At 32.1% G+C, this 15,131-nt stretch overlaps 1 protein-coding gene across 10 annotated transcripts in view; it reads right to left on the reverse strand.

The window, feature by feature from the left end:
- The window catches only part of CEP290 (centrosomal protein 290), a 97,541-nt gene that overhangs the window by 28,324 nt on the left and 54,086 nt on the right, over nucleotides 1–15,131 (reverse strand). For all 10 annotated transcript variants that reach the window (XR_010932517.1, XM_067697488.1, XM_067697492.1 and 7 more), the window contains 12 exons: nucleotides 13,944–14,149; nucleotides 12,856–13,007; nucleotides 11,150–11,261; nucleotides 10,082–10,537; nucleotides 9,115–9,279; nucleotides 8,043–8,150; nucleotides 7,690–7,824; nucleotides 6,210–6,476; nucleotides 5,484–5,591; nucleotides 4,630–4,829; nucleotides 2,051–2,264; nucleotides 963–1,100 (listed from right to left, as the gene is read on the reverse strand). Coding sequence is in view for 9 of the 10 variants with exons in the window: in XM_067697488.1 (XP_067553589.1) it covers nucleotides 963–1,100; nucleotides 2,051–2,264; nucleotides 4,630–4,829; nucleotides 5,484–5,591; nucleotides 6,210–6,476; nucleotides 7,690–7,824; nucleotides 8,043–8,150; nucleotides 9,115–9,279; nucleotides 10,082–10,537; nucleotides 11,150–11,261; nucleotides 12,856–13,007; nucleotides 13,944–14,149 (2,261 nt within the window). In the remaining variant the exon portion in view is untranslated. The remainder of the gene's footprint in view (nucleotides 1–962; nucleotides 1,101–2,050; nucleotides 2,265–4,629; nucleotides 4,830–5,483; nucleotides 5,592–6,209; nucleotides 6,477–7,689; nucleotides 7,825–8,042; nucleotides 8,151–9,114; nucleotides 9,280–10,081; nucleotides 10,538–11,149; nucleotides 11,262–12,855; nucleotides 13,008–13,943; nucleotides 14,150–15,131) is intronic.

Raw genomic sequence — 15,131 nt, forward strand, 5'->3', positions numbered from 1 at the left:
TACAAAGTAGATTTTTCATTTTACTCAAAATATACTATATGAAACTTTATGTGAAGAAATTTGAAAATCATCATTAAATGTATATGTTTTGGAGAAAAAATTTTATACAGTTCCAAACGTAACAATTGGGTAAGAAAATAATAAAATACATTGTCAAAAAATAATAAATAACTTCAAAAAAAGGCTTTAAAGTTAGGCAGCTCTGTAGATTAAATGTCAAGGACCACATGATTTCCATAAACTATTTCAGGGGCTAAAAAGGGAAAGCTAACTAACTCATATTATGAACTTAGCAAAAACTAAATGGAAAATTCTGAAAAGGCAAAAGAAATAAAACAAAGGAATCTGTACACCTATCTTGCTTATCAATATAGAATTTAAAATCCTAAGAAAAATATTTCTTAAATTTAATTCTGTTAGGAGAAATAGCTTATAATGGCCTATCCTTTGCTAATCCCCAAGATGCTATTCAGTGAGTACAATAAACATGCTTAGTGTTCAAAACTGTGTGTAGGATTTCCCTGGTGGCGCAGTGGTTAAGAATCTGCCTGCCAATGCAGGGGACACAGGTTCGATCCCTGGTCTGGGAAGATCGCACATGCCACAGAGCAACAAAGCCCGTGAGCCACAACTACTGAAGCCCTTGCGCCTAGAGCCCATGCTCCACAAGAGAAGTCACTGCAATGAGAAGTCTGCGCACTGCAATGAAGAGTGGCCCCTGCTCACTGCAACTAGAGAAAGCCTGCCCACAGCAATGAAAACCCAAGCAGTCAAAAATAAATAAATAAAATAAATGAATTTATTTTAAAAAACCCCAACTGTGTGGACATGTGTATATCCACCAATAATTCATTAGAATAAATTCCCTATTCATTATTAAAATTACTATATATCCAAGTGGATTCTCTTCCAATGGGAATTAGCAGGAATTCTGTTATATTAACACACACGTCGATACGCACCTTTAGCTCTTTAGTATGTTGATCAACAATCTGTTGAACATTGAGATTTGCCTCTTTCTGAGAAGTCGTGGAAATAATACGTTCTTCAGCTGCTGCTGTCATTTCTGCCCGAAGTTCCAAAAGTGCCCGACTAAGGGCCTAAAAGTTACAACATACGTAATATTTTTAAAAAATTGGTATTTCATATAAGCAATACAAAATATACATAAGCTTTATTACTTTAAATTGTTTTCCTAAAATACCATGTGTTTAATCAAACAGAATTCACAAACTAACAACCCAACTTTTTCAAATGAATTTCCTTTAGTAAGTGAATTCAATTCTTTCCAAATTGAGTGTGAATTCAAAATCTTGATAATAATAATTGTGAGAACCCAGCATCGAATCAAGCAATCTGTACTACAAAACCCAGGCATGTTTTGTTTTCAAACTTCCAAGTTGAAATATTTATTTAAATTACTCACTTAGTACATACTTCCATGTGAAATTAATTGAATGTAAGTAGACAAGGAAAGTTACAAGATTAGAAGACTTAAAATTTGCCAATAAATTTCATGAGCTAGCACAGAAAAACAGCAGCACCTTCTAAAACAGTTAAGTATATAAAATGAGATAAATAAAAAAACTAATAAATCTGTTAATCCACTGACCAACTCCTTTTCATAACACTATCTCTGCGATCTCCTTCTTTAATCTTTCCTCCTCTTATCCTAACTCCCTCTTAATCCCCAAAGTTACTTAAAATTTTTCAATTATTCAAATTATTCAAAATAGCCTCAGTAACATACAATCCTTATAGGAAAGGAGAGAAAATAAATAATGTAATGAAGATTTCCCTTTATTTCCTACAGCTAACCCACAAATCAGGTTGAAAACATAAAAAGATAAATTAGACTATATCTGAACTTAAAAACAACACCTATCTATAAAGTTATTTAAAAGAATTATAAAAACCCAACCCTGCTCAAGATAAGGCTTATACTTTTTATTACGAGAGAGATACATGCTATCATCTTCTACAAATCTTTCGTAAAAGCAATCTACCACATGTTTTTCTTAAATATTGATAATTTTCTATTGTTACTTACTTTTTGTTGTTTCTCTTTCAGGGCTAATTGGCTCTTCAGCCTTTCTACTAGATTCCTCATTGTAGTTGTTGGAGCTCTTGAATTTGCTTCTTTTTGAGCCTGAAGTTCAGATTTTAAACTCTGCGACTCTTTTTGTGACTGGGCCAGAAGACACCTCAAATCCTCTACTTGTGCTTTTATTTGTTTCACTTCATCTGCATGATTTTCTTGGAGCCTAATATAAAGCAAACATATGTACTTAATAGAGTAGTTGCTGCAATTAACAATTTGATTGACACAAATTTTACAAAGAACAAATGTTTGGTCCTCAGCATCCTTAAAATCTAAGATTTGATCCAAATCCAAAAGATGAACAATTCTTTATTCTACTTAACTACTCTTAAACTTAACATAAAATAGAGTTTTTTCTTCCAGTTTCTACTATTTTTTGCAGCAATTGCATCAAGTAATTTGTGGCTCTAGATGAAATAATATAGAGAATGAACAAAATAACACTTTAAATATTATGGTTCCTGCGAGATGTGACTGCTTCCTTTGTATCAGGGATTTCTCAACCATGGCACTATTGACATTTCTGACTGGATAATTCTTTATTGGGGCGGGGGTTATACTGTCCTATGCATTTTATTTTATTTTATTTTATTTTATTTTTTGCGGTACACGGGCCTCTCACTGTTGTGGCCTCTCCCGTTGCGGAGCACAGGCTCTGGACGCGCAGACTCAGTGGCCATGGCTCACAGGCCCAGCCGTTCCGCGGCATGTGGGATCTTCACGGACTGGGGCACGAACCTGTGTCCCCTGCATCGGCAGGCGGACTCTCAACCACTGCGCCACCAGGGAAGCCCTGTCCTATGCATTTTAAAACATATTTAGCAGCATTCCTTGCTTCTACCAACCAGATGCCAGTAGTACCTCCTAGTTGTTCATCAAAAATGTCTACAGACAATAACAAATGTCCCTGGAGCGGGGAGAGGAGAGCAAAATTACTTCCGCTTGAGAACCACTGCCCTATAACAACATGTTACAAAGACAAAATATAAACCTTCACAGAAATCACATGTATTATGGTTCTAAAGTCACTAGTATTGTATCTATAACTCTATCTATGGCTGTATACTATATAGAAGTAGATACTATCAAAAGACTTAGTTAATTCAATTAATCCTACTGCTCAGTCAGTATTAATTACCCTTATAAACTGAATTATATCCAGTTCACTGTGCTTATATAGACACTGCATTAATAAGGTCACCAATATGGAGATTCAAATGATTAAACTTTGATCAGTGAGAGGAAGGTCTGTTAAACCACGAACAGGTATTAAACACTCTGAGACTTGTTGCTTACAGCAAAAACTTAAGTCACTTTAAATAATCATCAAAGTGTAAAAATACAAGGTTTCACTAAAAAAATGACAAAGAACTATAATTTCTTAAGACACATTAAAATATGTATGCCAATGTGCACACAGAGAATAGAAGTATAATTTTAGGCTAAAATGACATGGTAAGGTACAAAACAACAACTTCAAGTATTTCATGTGGCAAAAAATTATATATACAAGGTAATGTCGAAAAAATGATTATTTTCTACATCCAGGAATTAGATTCAAAATGCAAGAAATTTTATGCTCTAAAATATGACAGAAACTTACTATATCAAAAATAGCATCTCATGTATAAAATTTAACAGAATGGGGAAAATTAGATTGAAAATATACCATATGCTGTTGCTAATTCTCTTTTCTCTTAGAGAATAACTTATTTAAAGTAGCAGCTTCTTAAGCACAAATAGTGTTAGTTTTGTCAGAAGCATCTTGGATAAATGAAAAAAGAAGCAAAGGTTCTAATAAGGGCTTCAGAGATGGAATGGAATTATAAGTTAAGTAGTTAGCTTTCTTATTTTTTTCAGATACGAAACTGACCCTCAGAGAGATAGTTCTACAATGATTACAAAATATCTAAATATAAACCTATTTTAGTTTTAAAATACACATTCTGATAAATGGTTGAACAATGTTTAGAATCTCTAATATAGAGAATGCTGTGAGCCCTCTACCGTCACTGTGGTTAATAAAAAAGATTGGTTAATTTTTCATTCAACAAATATTTGAGCCTTTAATGTATGCCAGAAACTGTTATAGGTATGTAAATAAAAGTTTTATATTTATATGTTACTTTACAATTTTCAAATTACTTCCACATACATCATCATTTGGCCTTTATATAACCACCTTGAAAGAGCCAGGGTAAGTACTGTCATTTCACTTTTTAGATAATAAAATGGAAATTTAAAAAGGTTAAAGATGAGATTCTATGTAAGAATCTGAGTTGGCTCTTGAGTCAGACTGACTAGATTCAAATCGTGGCTTTCCCATCTTCTCCTAGGCATGTAACTGAGGCTTCCTACAGCCTAGTTTCCTAACTGCAAAATGGAGTGAATATGCTATGTCACAAGTAGTATAAAATGAGATAATATATTCAACATTTTTAGAACAGTGCATGACATAACAAATGCTTACATTTATCTTTATTATATCATTATTCCCATTTGCCAATATCTACATTTCTAAGACTTACCGTAATTTGATATTTTCAAACTCTTTGACTTTTAATTCAGTGACTTCTCTTTGTCTCTCTAAATCCTGAGATACATTTTTTAGTTTGATCACAAGTGAGGAGAGAGAGTCATCTTGTTCTGCTACTCTCTGTTCCATCTCAGCCAAATGAATAAAATGCTTGTTGGTAGGAACTGGAGTAGGAGACTGTTTTATTAAATCCTATGAAATATGGTTGGTTATATTAGCCATGAGCAGGTACAATGCAATGCCATACTTACTCCATAATTTTAACTTGGTTCCTTAAATGATCAAAATATAATATCAAATCTAAAATGTAATGATTTAATAGGTAATGAAGGCTTAAAGAAGATAGGAAATATAGATCTTATTCTTTGTATTCCCAGTATATGGCAAAGTGCCTACATGTAGTGGGGGATCAATAAATAAATGTTGATTGAATTAATGAGTTAAGGCTTGAGGAAGCTAAGGTTTGCTTAAGTTCATTTCGCACATATAGAATACAATGATCAAAAGAGGCAAGAATGAACTGAATTCAGAACATGGAAAGCAGTTAGACACAGGTAAACTTAATGTGCAGATTTGAAAAGAAAGATTGAGGTCAGATCATGGAAGGCTTTGAGTACGTGGCTAAGAAACATAAACATGATTTTGTAGGCAGCAGTAAGCTACTAACAAATGTCGGTTTAGGGAAAAAAATGATTACAGTTCTGTCTTCAGAAGATTATTCTGGCAAAAAAAAAAAAAGGTAGGATGGCTTCTAGTCCAAAAAAAAAAAAAAAAGGGAGAGCTAAATTTTCAATTGCATGGTCTCAAAAATCAATAAAGAATAGAACAAAGTTCTTAGAATCTTACCCAAGTTGCTTCTTTGAATTTACTGAGTGAACTATCAGCCTGTAGTTCTAATTTATGATGAAGAATATGAAGTTCCTCTTCATGTTTCTTAACAATTTCTCTTTGTTCCTGTTTTACAAGAAATCAAAACTATATCTTATATTATGATTCAAATAAATTCACATTCTAAAGGTCTTAAATATTTTCTTATCTTTACCTTCTAAAATCCTTATGAGATAGGGAAGGAACAACATCTGCATGTATTTATTTATACCTGTATACATTTCCCCTAGCACATGTTCAAACTGACAAGCCCAGCCTTAGAGAATAATTTATTATTAATATTAGAATAATATGTATCCATCAGCTTTTAACTTGTTTCTAGCAAATTTTTAAATGTCAGATTTTTTTCCCCTCCAAGTTCTAGCAAATTTGATTTCCACTGATACCTGTGTGACAGATTTCATTCTAACTTACTGCCTCAGTCTTTACCTATTAACTCAAATGATATTTTTCAAAATCACATAGTTTCACCATGAAAGACTAATTTAGCAATTTAGTCGGTCCATAACACAACTGCCAGTTTTACTGACAGATCTGTAATCCAATCGCGTGAAAGTAACAATACCTGAATAGAATCATTTGAAAACAAGAAATGAAATACCACTTCAGGGCAGAACAGTATTTGGCATTTGTCTAAAAAACATCATAATAAATAAAAGAGCATAACATAATATAATAAAATACCTCTCTGGCTTTTTCTAGAAGATGTTGATACTTCTTTAACACTTCTTCCTTTTGATTTAACCTTGCTTGCATGTTTGCAATGGTCTGATGAGCAAGTTTCAATGTGTGATGAGATTTTGGTTCCACCTCTTTTCTTCCTAGCTCAGCTATAAGCTTTTCTCGTTCTGCAGTGGCAGGCAATCGAAGCCTCAGTTCATTAATTACTTTGTCTCTTGACAGAATATTTTCCTCTGCTAACCGTAAAGCAGATTCTTTTTTTTTTAGCTTCTGCAATGATCAAATCATAAAAAAATACATTTTTCTTTTAAAAATGCTTCATCTGAATTTTAGTGAGATTAGCTATAAGCAAGGAAAGGAGTTTCATTTTATTTTTCACATCATACTTATAATAGCCAAATGATACTTAATAAGGTTAATCGACTGTATTTCTATGTGACAGCAGTTATCTACATGTATATTTTACTTACTTGTAAGATTATCACATGTGTTAGAAATTTCACTGTTATGATGAAAATGAAATTTACTTACAGTACTTTATTTAGGTCTTATAGATTTAGAACTAGAAATGTGTGGTGGTGATAGATTTAGAAAGAAAATGTAATAAACCATTCCTTTTATTTTGGTCCACTGACTATTAAAGCACTAGAAGAGTAACCTATAAAGTCAACAAAGTATAAAAATTGGAATTTTAGTGGCCTGAGTCAATGGGTCACTATTATAAAATCTGCAGCTTATCAAAACAAAACAGAAGAAAGTGTGTTCTCCTCAACAGAATTAAGGCAGGTATTTAAATTCTAGTAACTCAGCGGCAATACACATAAACAACAAATTTACAATTATAGAAGACAATCTAAGTTTCCTCAGTTGGTTTAAAAGTGCACAATTTAAAAAATTATTTAAAATGTATTTACAGTTAATATGATTTTCATTTTAGTTGACATCTAAACTTACTCGGTTTATACTATTTTCTGTAGAATTTAATAAAGAAGACAGATCTAATCATCTATTAACCAAATTTAAGACCTAGATTAAACTAAGAAATAATTTCTAATTTACCTTCAAGCCCTTTAACTATCTACAAAAAGGAATAAACTGAAAATTGATTCAGAGTATAAAACATGCACTTCAAAATAAAACATAAAAATAAACAAGGATGAAAACAATTCTTGATCATAGAGAGGAAAGAAATACATTGCTCATAAAGCTACAGTCAAATGCTCTTTTTGTTTCCTTTCATGCTAGCAACTGAAGAACATGCCCAAAAGTGGCAAATAATGATTAAAAGGAGAGTAATTTCAAATTAGCCATATCTGCTGTTTTTTATCAGCTACTAGAAACATTATAGGAGAATAAAAAAGGAGAACAGAATAAGCAACAGATTCATCATTTTATGCTTCATCCTCATTTAAAAATATTACTTAGAAAATGCCACAAGCATACCTAATAATGCACTAATCAAAATGCAAATTCTTCTAATTACCTCTTCTAGTGATTTGCACGTTGCCTGTGTTTCTAGGATTATTCGAATATTCTCCTTAATTTTTCTTAGAGCAATCTCAAGTTGATTTGGAAGGGGCAAACTAGGGTCTGGCATTGATCCTGTAGCCTCTTCAAACTATTGAGAAATAGAATTTTTTAAAAAAGCAGTTGCAGCATTGAGAAGAACAATATTCATTTTTACAACTATATGACATGACATGGTTAAACTCCACTTACAGTTGAAACATAAAAAGATACCAGCAATTAAAATTCCATCCGACCTTAGAAAATATTTCTATCTGTTAACATTATAGGCCGTGCTACAGAGTAGCAAACAAGACTAATCATTCATACCTTTTGTGCTGCATTTAGTATTTCATTTTGCTGACGGTCAAAAACATCTAGTTGACGTTCTAGCTCAACTTCTCTCTGATCCCAGGCCATTTGTCTTTCTTCGTGAAACTGAAAAAGACAGTTTGGGTCAGACACACACAGAGATACTCACCAGGAATTTTTACACACGTTTTTGTTATTTAATCCTCACAACAACCCTTTGAGGTCACTATTATTTTCATTTTATGGAAAAAGGAAGTAAATTCAGAGATGAAGTGATTTGCCTAAGATCACAGAGACAGGCAGATATGGAGTCAGGATTTCAATCCATCCATATACCCATCCATCCATTCATCCAAAACATGTTTAATGACACATTCTGTGTGGCAAGCACTATTCAAGACAATGAGAACGCAGCAGTGAACAAAACCAAGTACCTTTCACTACAGAACTTATACACTAGTGAGGTGGAGATAGTCAATAAACAAGTAAGTATGTAATATGTCAGAGGGTGATGAGTGCTATGGAGTAAAATGAAACTAGGTAATCCCTATTCAGGGAATCTTGATGATAAGATTTACTGTTGTAGACTGAGTGGCTAGTGAAGGCCTCACTGATAAGGTAAGACATTTGAGCTAAGACCAGAAGGCAATGAAAGCATTATCAATACTGTTATCTGGGGTAAGAACAATCTAAGCAGAAGGAACAACAGAATTTCTGAAGCAAGCAAGCATGTGCTTAGTGAATATCATCTGCCTCCAAAGCCTTTGTGCTTTATTCTACACCAAGCTGCCTTCTCCTATTCCATCAGTGAGAGCCAGTAGAAACTTGTAACCATGAAAAGTCAAATAACTAATATTGAAATAAAAATTAACTTACCAAATAAGTTTGCTTATGAATTATTCCTTTTAAGACTATTAATGCAACTAAATAAATATGTATTTTTAGAATAGTTTAAAAAATAAGAAACAGAATATTTTATAACAATAATAATGGGAGCTACACTCAATTAGGAAAATAATGTAATCACCCATGCAATGTTGTTATGTTAAAAATCTTAGCAACAAATACGAAAGTAAATATAAAATGAAACCTTATTCTGCTGCACAATATCTTCCTCCAGACTACTGATTGTATGTTCATATTCAGAAATTATATTATTCAAATATTTTATTTCTTCTTTATCTTTGACTAATTCTCGACTGAGTTTAAGCTCTTGAAGACGGAGTTCTTCTATCTTCGTATGCCAAATGATTACCTGAAGATTTACAAATTATACATACAAATGTAAATACTATATAAACAAATATTTCTCCACTGATCTTAATGATTTTAATTCAAATTAATGGACATTCTATAACAAAATAAGATATAAGATTATCCTTGGTTGTTCCACAAGGAAAAGTTTATTTAGAATTTCCAGACTTTTCTAATATGTGGGATCTTAACATAAAACATTTTTCAAATGATGTTGGAATGGATATCACTAACATTCACTTTCATTTATTCATTTACTTTCATATATTTACTGGGTCCTTAGTGTATGTATGTAATTGCAACATTCATTTTACTTTCATAAATAAAAATCCTAAATGTTTCTAGCCTAGAGAATAAAATTTAATTTCAAAATAATTATTTTTCGTTTAATTCCTTCCAAATGAGGGCAAAAACAAATTTATATTAAAAAATAAATGTGGGCCTACTACTTGTAAATAATTTTAAACATAATAATTATGAAGAGTAGAATTCAACTAACCACTACAATGTTTAAGAAAAATTATAATTAGTATTTAATTAATATATAAACTTTCCTAGAGTGTTTAAAATTCTTTGATATTATACAATCTAAGCATTTCTATTGAAACCATGGCTTAGAGGAGTCTCATTTTATTTATAAAAAGATATCCAAATAGCCCAAACTCCTAATTTATAAAACCTGAATTAATAAATTATACACGGAATTTTGTTCATATATTAAGCATTATTCACATAGGCACATATTAACTCAAAGTTATTACATAACTCTTTTGAAAATACTGAACTTAAAATCAATGTTTTACCTTTTGGGCTCCCCTGGCATCCTTTAAAGTGCTTATTAACTCTTCCAGCCCCTTTAACTTTAATTCCATCTCCAGTGTTTTGTTCTTCATATTTCTATGTTCTTGTTGAGAATTTTTCATTTCTTGCATTATCTTCAGTTTGTCGTTTTGTAACTGAATCATTGTTTTAGAGAACGTTTCCTGCTGTGCCAAGGGTAAAGCTCCACTAAATTGCCGTCGTAGAGACTGAATTGTTTGGCGCAGATGTGTTGCTCTGTTTCTCCCCTCCAAACGGGCAGAATAGAGAGCTTGTTCTTTTTCATCAAGTTTCTGCTCTAAGCGCAAATTATGGGCCTCCATCTTCTGCAGCTTAGACGTAACCGACTCCAACTTACCAAGAGCGGTAGCCTCACTAACTTGAAGAGAGACAACGTGTTGGTGCAGCTTGGCAATTAGTGCCTTTTCATCAGACTGTGCCTAATATAAAAAATATATGTTTGTAGGAAGTTTCAAGTTTTCCCAATGAAACTTATCATGGTTTTAAAATCACAATTTACTAAATAAAATTTAAAACAGGGTGCTACATGAGATCCTACAAAAATCTAACCTTGTTTTAATTGCAAAAGTGTAGAAAACTAGAATCAAACTTATTTAAAATCTAAATCTGGCATCTAACAGTTGGAATATTACTGTTTTTTTGAAAACTTCCATATATTAATAACAGTATTGATAATAATACTAATGCAGACAATGTGGGGTTTTTTAATCCTAAAAGAACTTATAATGTGAGAATATGTGAAAAACTATATATAAATACAAGAGAAAATATTGTTATGAAAGACATGTTTCTCCTCACTGTCTGGGCTTTGGTCAGCAGCCAGCACAATGCATCTGTAAGCATTTAAATGCTTTTCTGTGTTATGAATGGCATTTCAAATTAACGAGTTTTTCTAATCAACTTACAACTAACAAAAATAGGAGCCTCTATCTGATATATCCTCTGATTAAAACTACAAAATCATCCCAATATCTAATGTAAATTTAGGAAAAAGAAAAGAATCTATATATAAGAGTTAATACTGCACATACCTGATAGTCTAACAGCTGCATTCTGATGGACTCTACTTCCTTTTCCCTGGACTGTTGTTGTGCATTCAAAATTTCAACTTGCCTTTTGGCAATGTCAGAAATCTCTTTTAGTCTAGGAAGTGATAAGATACTTCAGATACAACTGGGTACGTTTTCTAAGTAAATAAATATTAAAATTTCAAATTTCTAGACCCCTGGAAAAGCCATTAGTTTGCAGCATCTCTTCTTTGTATGAAATACTAAAGTTTCCTGAACTGTTTCATGAAACATAATTCCATGAGGAGTTAACAAATGTTCTGTAAAAAATACTCCATTCCCAACATTCCTCTCCCTTGAAGACTCATATACATATCATATCAAATGCTCTGAGAAGTTCTAGAGTAAAAAATTATTTCAACCTGTACATTTTTTGCATTTTCCAAATGTATATGGTCAAAGAACTCCTCTCTCACACTTTTTTTCATGAGATGCTTATTATCATGGTTTGGTATAGACGGAATAAGGTATTAAGTAGGCTTACTTGATAAACTGTACAGTTAAGAATACAGAAATTTAAAATTGCCAGGTTCCCTAGATCAATTAATGTATGTTTTGATTTGCTTTATTTTAATTTGCTAGTTACCAGAAATGTGAAAAAGAGATTACACAATTACTACAATTGCAAAAAAAGGGTGGAGCTTGATGGTAAGTTATTAAATTTCCTATATGACTATTTTGATAAGATTAAACAGGTAAAATAAAATGCATTTTACTTTGGGCTGGAATAACTTTAGTTCAGCGTAACAGATAAGTCAGGTTTCCTCATATTGATTAGAAGCTCTTACCGCCAGTTATGTAAGTTTTCACCAATTAAAATATAACAAAATGAGTAATTATAAATTAGTTTACTTCAAAAGATGAAGTACATGAGGTGAAAGGAAGAATAAAAAATGGGGTCATTCATAGTGAAAAGGGCTGGGAATAACTGATATTCCCAAAAGGACTATCAAGACTCTAAAACAATGGCTATAACTTTATGGGTAAGCCATAAACCCTTTCTACTAATTATCTGTGCTAGACAGATAAACTCAGGGATCCTCATACTTTTCTAATGAAGTAACACATAATTACAAAAGAGTGATTAGACAGCATCTACCTGGTATACACAGTATTTCCTCCTTACATATATTGATACTTTGAATTCTAAGAGAATAAACTGTTTCCTTATGTAAAATGAAAACAACACTGTTATCAGGGTTATTAAGTGTAATTAGATGAGTCAGTATATGTTTAATAGATGTAAACTGAATCAAAATCCGTATTTTATTTCTATTTTTACAGCAACCTTATGAAATAAGTATTATTACTCCCTTAATAAATTAAGTTTAAACAAATTAAATGGCCACAACCCTTCCCTCCAAAAAAATATTAGTATGTGGAAAAACTAGATCTCAGAGCGTCTTGATTTCAAGTTCAGTGTTTCCTGTAATACTATTCCTGGGCTCTGAAAAATGTAAATCTTGAGAAGTTATTTCCTCTTCAATATTATTACTTATGCTAGTTAAAAATCAATCTTGTTAATATTGTTTAACTCTGTTCTAATAAAAAGAAACCAGTAACAATTGCCACTAAGGATACTACCCCTTTACCACTGTAATTAGAGTTCATAAACACAAATTAGAGTAGACACAGCTAATCAAATGACTAAAAACTCCACATGAACTTACTTTGATACTTCAACTTTTAGTTCCATTTCACTCTTCTCTAATTCTAGAATATGTTGCCTATCAGCGTCACTTACTGTCTTGCTCACACTATCAGCTAATTCATCTCTTAACATCTGTTCCACTTTCTGCGCTTCCAAATTGATTTTGGTAAGCTGAGAAAAAGTAACAAAAACCGTTCAGAAACGTTAGTTTTTGGTGACATTTTCCTTTTATTATACCTTTCAGCACACTGCAGTCCTCTTTACTTTGCATTAGTCCAGATACTGCATTGGGTGTGAAGTATTAAGAATAGATTGACGAAGATAAGGGGAGAAAGAGCCAGGAACAAATTATGAAAACTCTAGTTGTATGTCAACCCACCCAAAGTCATTTATATTAATCCACTCACAATCTAATAAGATATGAATCTCTGATATTCTTAATTTACTTGAAATGCCATATGCTCATTATATTTTACTTCAACTATATCATCTATAAATAAATCTAAATAGTTAATAAAATCTTATTAATATATAATGACATTTAAAATAAACAAAATAACATGAATGATTTGAGAAATACACATTCTCAAGGTAAAGGAATATTATGAGTGCTACTTCACCATAAATTATTGAATATTTGCAAACTATATTATTGCCAGCCAATTTAGTAATTTTGACCATATCAAAAGTCTAAAACTTCCTATTAGAATGAAGTCCCTGAAAGGAGAGATTACTGTCTATTTTATTTCATGCTATAACTCCAGTTCCCATACAGCATCTGGCATGTACTAGGCACTCAGAAATAATAACTGTTAAATGAAGGGATGGTAGTGGAAGGCAATTCCATTATTAAGCAAATAACATCTTTTTGCACATTAAATCTAATAATGTAATGCTGGTGAGAAATAAAAACTCAATCACAAAAATACCTGCTTTCTTTTTAAACATTTCAGATTTAAAAATATATCATTTACCCATTACATGAAACACAAGCACTATATTAATATGCTACTTCAGAGTTACAAACAAACCTCTTCCAATAATACAATGGCTACCATGACTGATTTTTTACTCTCTAACTGCATGAAAAAAATTATAATATCAAACCTCAGCAAATTTGGTTTCCAATTCAAAATTACGTTCTTCCACTTGCTTCAATGAAGTCTTCACATGTTCATACATTTTTTGAGAATGTTCAGCCCGCTGCCTTTCATTTAATTCCTTCATCTCCAGCATAGTGATTTTTTTTGAAATAGAAACAATCTCACTATTGGTTATTGATTTCTTTGCCTTATCCATGTTAGATTCATTTCCTAAATGCAACAATACTTCGGTAAATCTCACGCTGTTCTTATCTAAAGTTTATCCCAGATATTTTAGACATTGTATGTAAGGAGGCACTATTGTTATGCGGAAAACACACGAGCCTTTTGAATTATACCAGACCTGGACTCTAGTCTCAGCTCTGTTACTTCTTATCCGTATGCTGCCTACCCTAATCTCTCTGGGATTTACATGTTTTGTCAATCAAATGATAACACAAATTATTCTTCATAGGATTACAGGCATACCTTGTTTCATTGTGCTTTGCTTTATGGAGCTTCGCAAATACTGCATTTTTTTGTTTTTGTTTGTTTTTAAATTGAAGGTCTGTGGCAAACAACGCTGAGTTGAGCAAGTCTGTCGGTGCCATGTTTCCAACAGCATTTGCTCACTTCGTGTCTCGTGTCACACTGGTAATCCTCACAATATTTCAAACTTCTTTATTATATTTGTTATGGTATCTATGATCAGTGATCTTTGATGTTAATATTAAGACAAAATGAAGGTTCAGATGATGGCTAGCATTTTTTAGCAATAAAGTATTTTAAAATTAAGGTATGTACATTTTTTTTAGACATAATACTGTTGCACACTAATAGACTATAGTATAGTGTAAACATAACTTTTATAGGTACTGGGAGACCAAAAAATTCCTGTGACTCATTTATTGCAATATTTGTTTTGTTGTGCCAATCTGGAGCCAAACGTGCAATATGTCCAAGGTATGCCTGAACTGAAATAACAATGTAAAAGATGTAGTGTAGGAGGTGTCACATGTAGATAGTCAAAAAAGGGCAAATAAATATATTTTGTTAACTGAAAGGAGATAAACTGTATTAAGAGGCAATACAGTGAAGCAACACTACTTTGTGAATACAAGTGCAATGACTCAGAGTAAAAAAGTAAAATCTGAAGCCATGTGATTTAGGGATTTCGCCAAGTATCTTCTTTAACCCTGACCTTTATCTGGCC

This window comes from Pseudorca crassidens, chromosome 11 (assembly GCF_039906515.1).
Source record: "Pseudorca crassidens isolate mPseCra1 chromosome 11, mPseCra1.hap1, whole genome shotgun sequence".
In the NCBI taxonomy this organism is placed as follows: Eukaryota; Metazoa; Chordata; class Mammalia; order Artiodactyla; family Delphinidae; genus Pseudorca; species Pseudorca crassidens.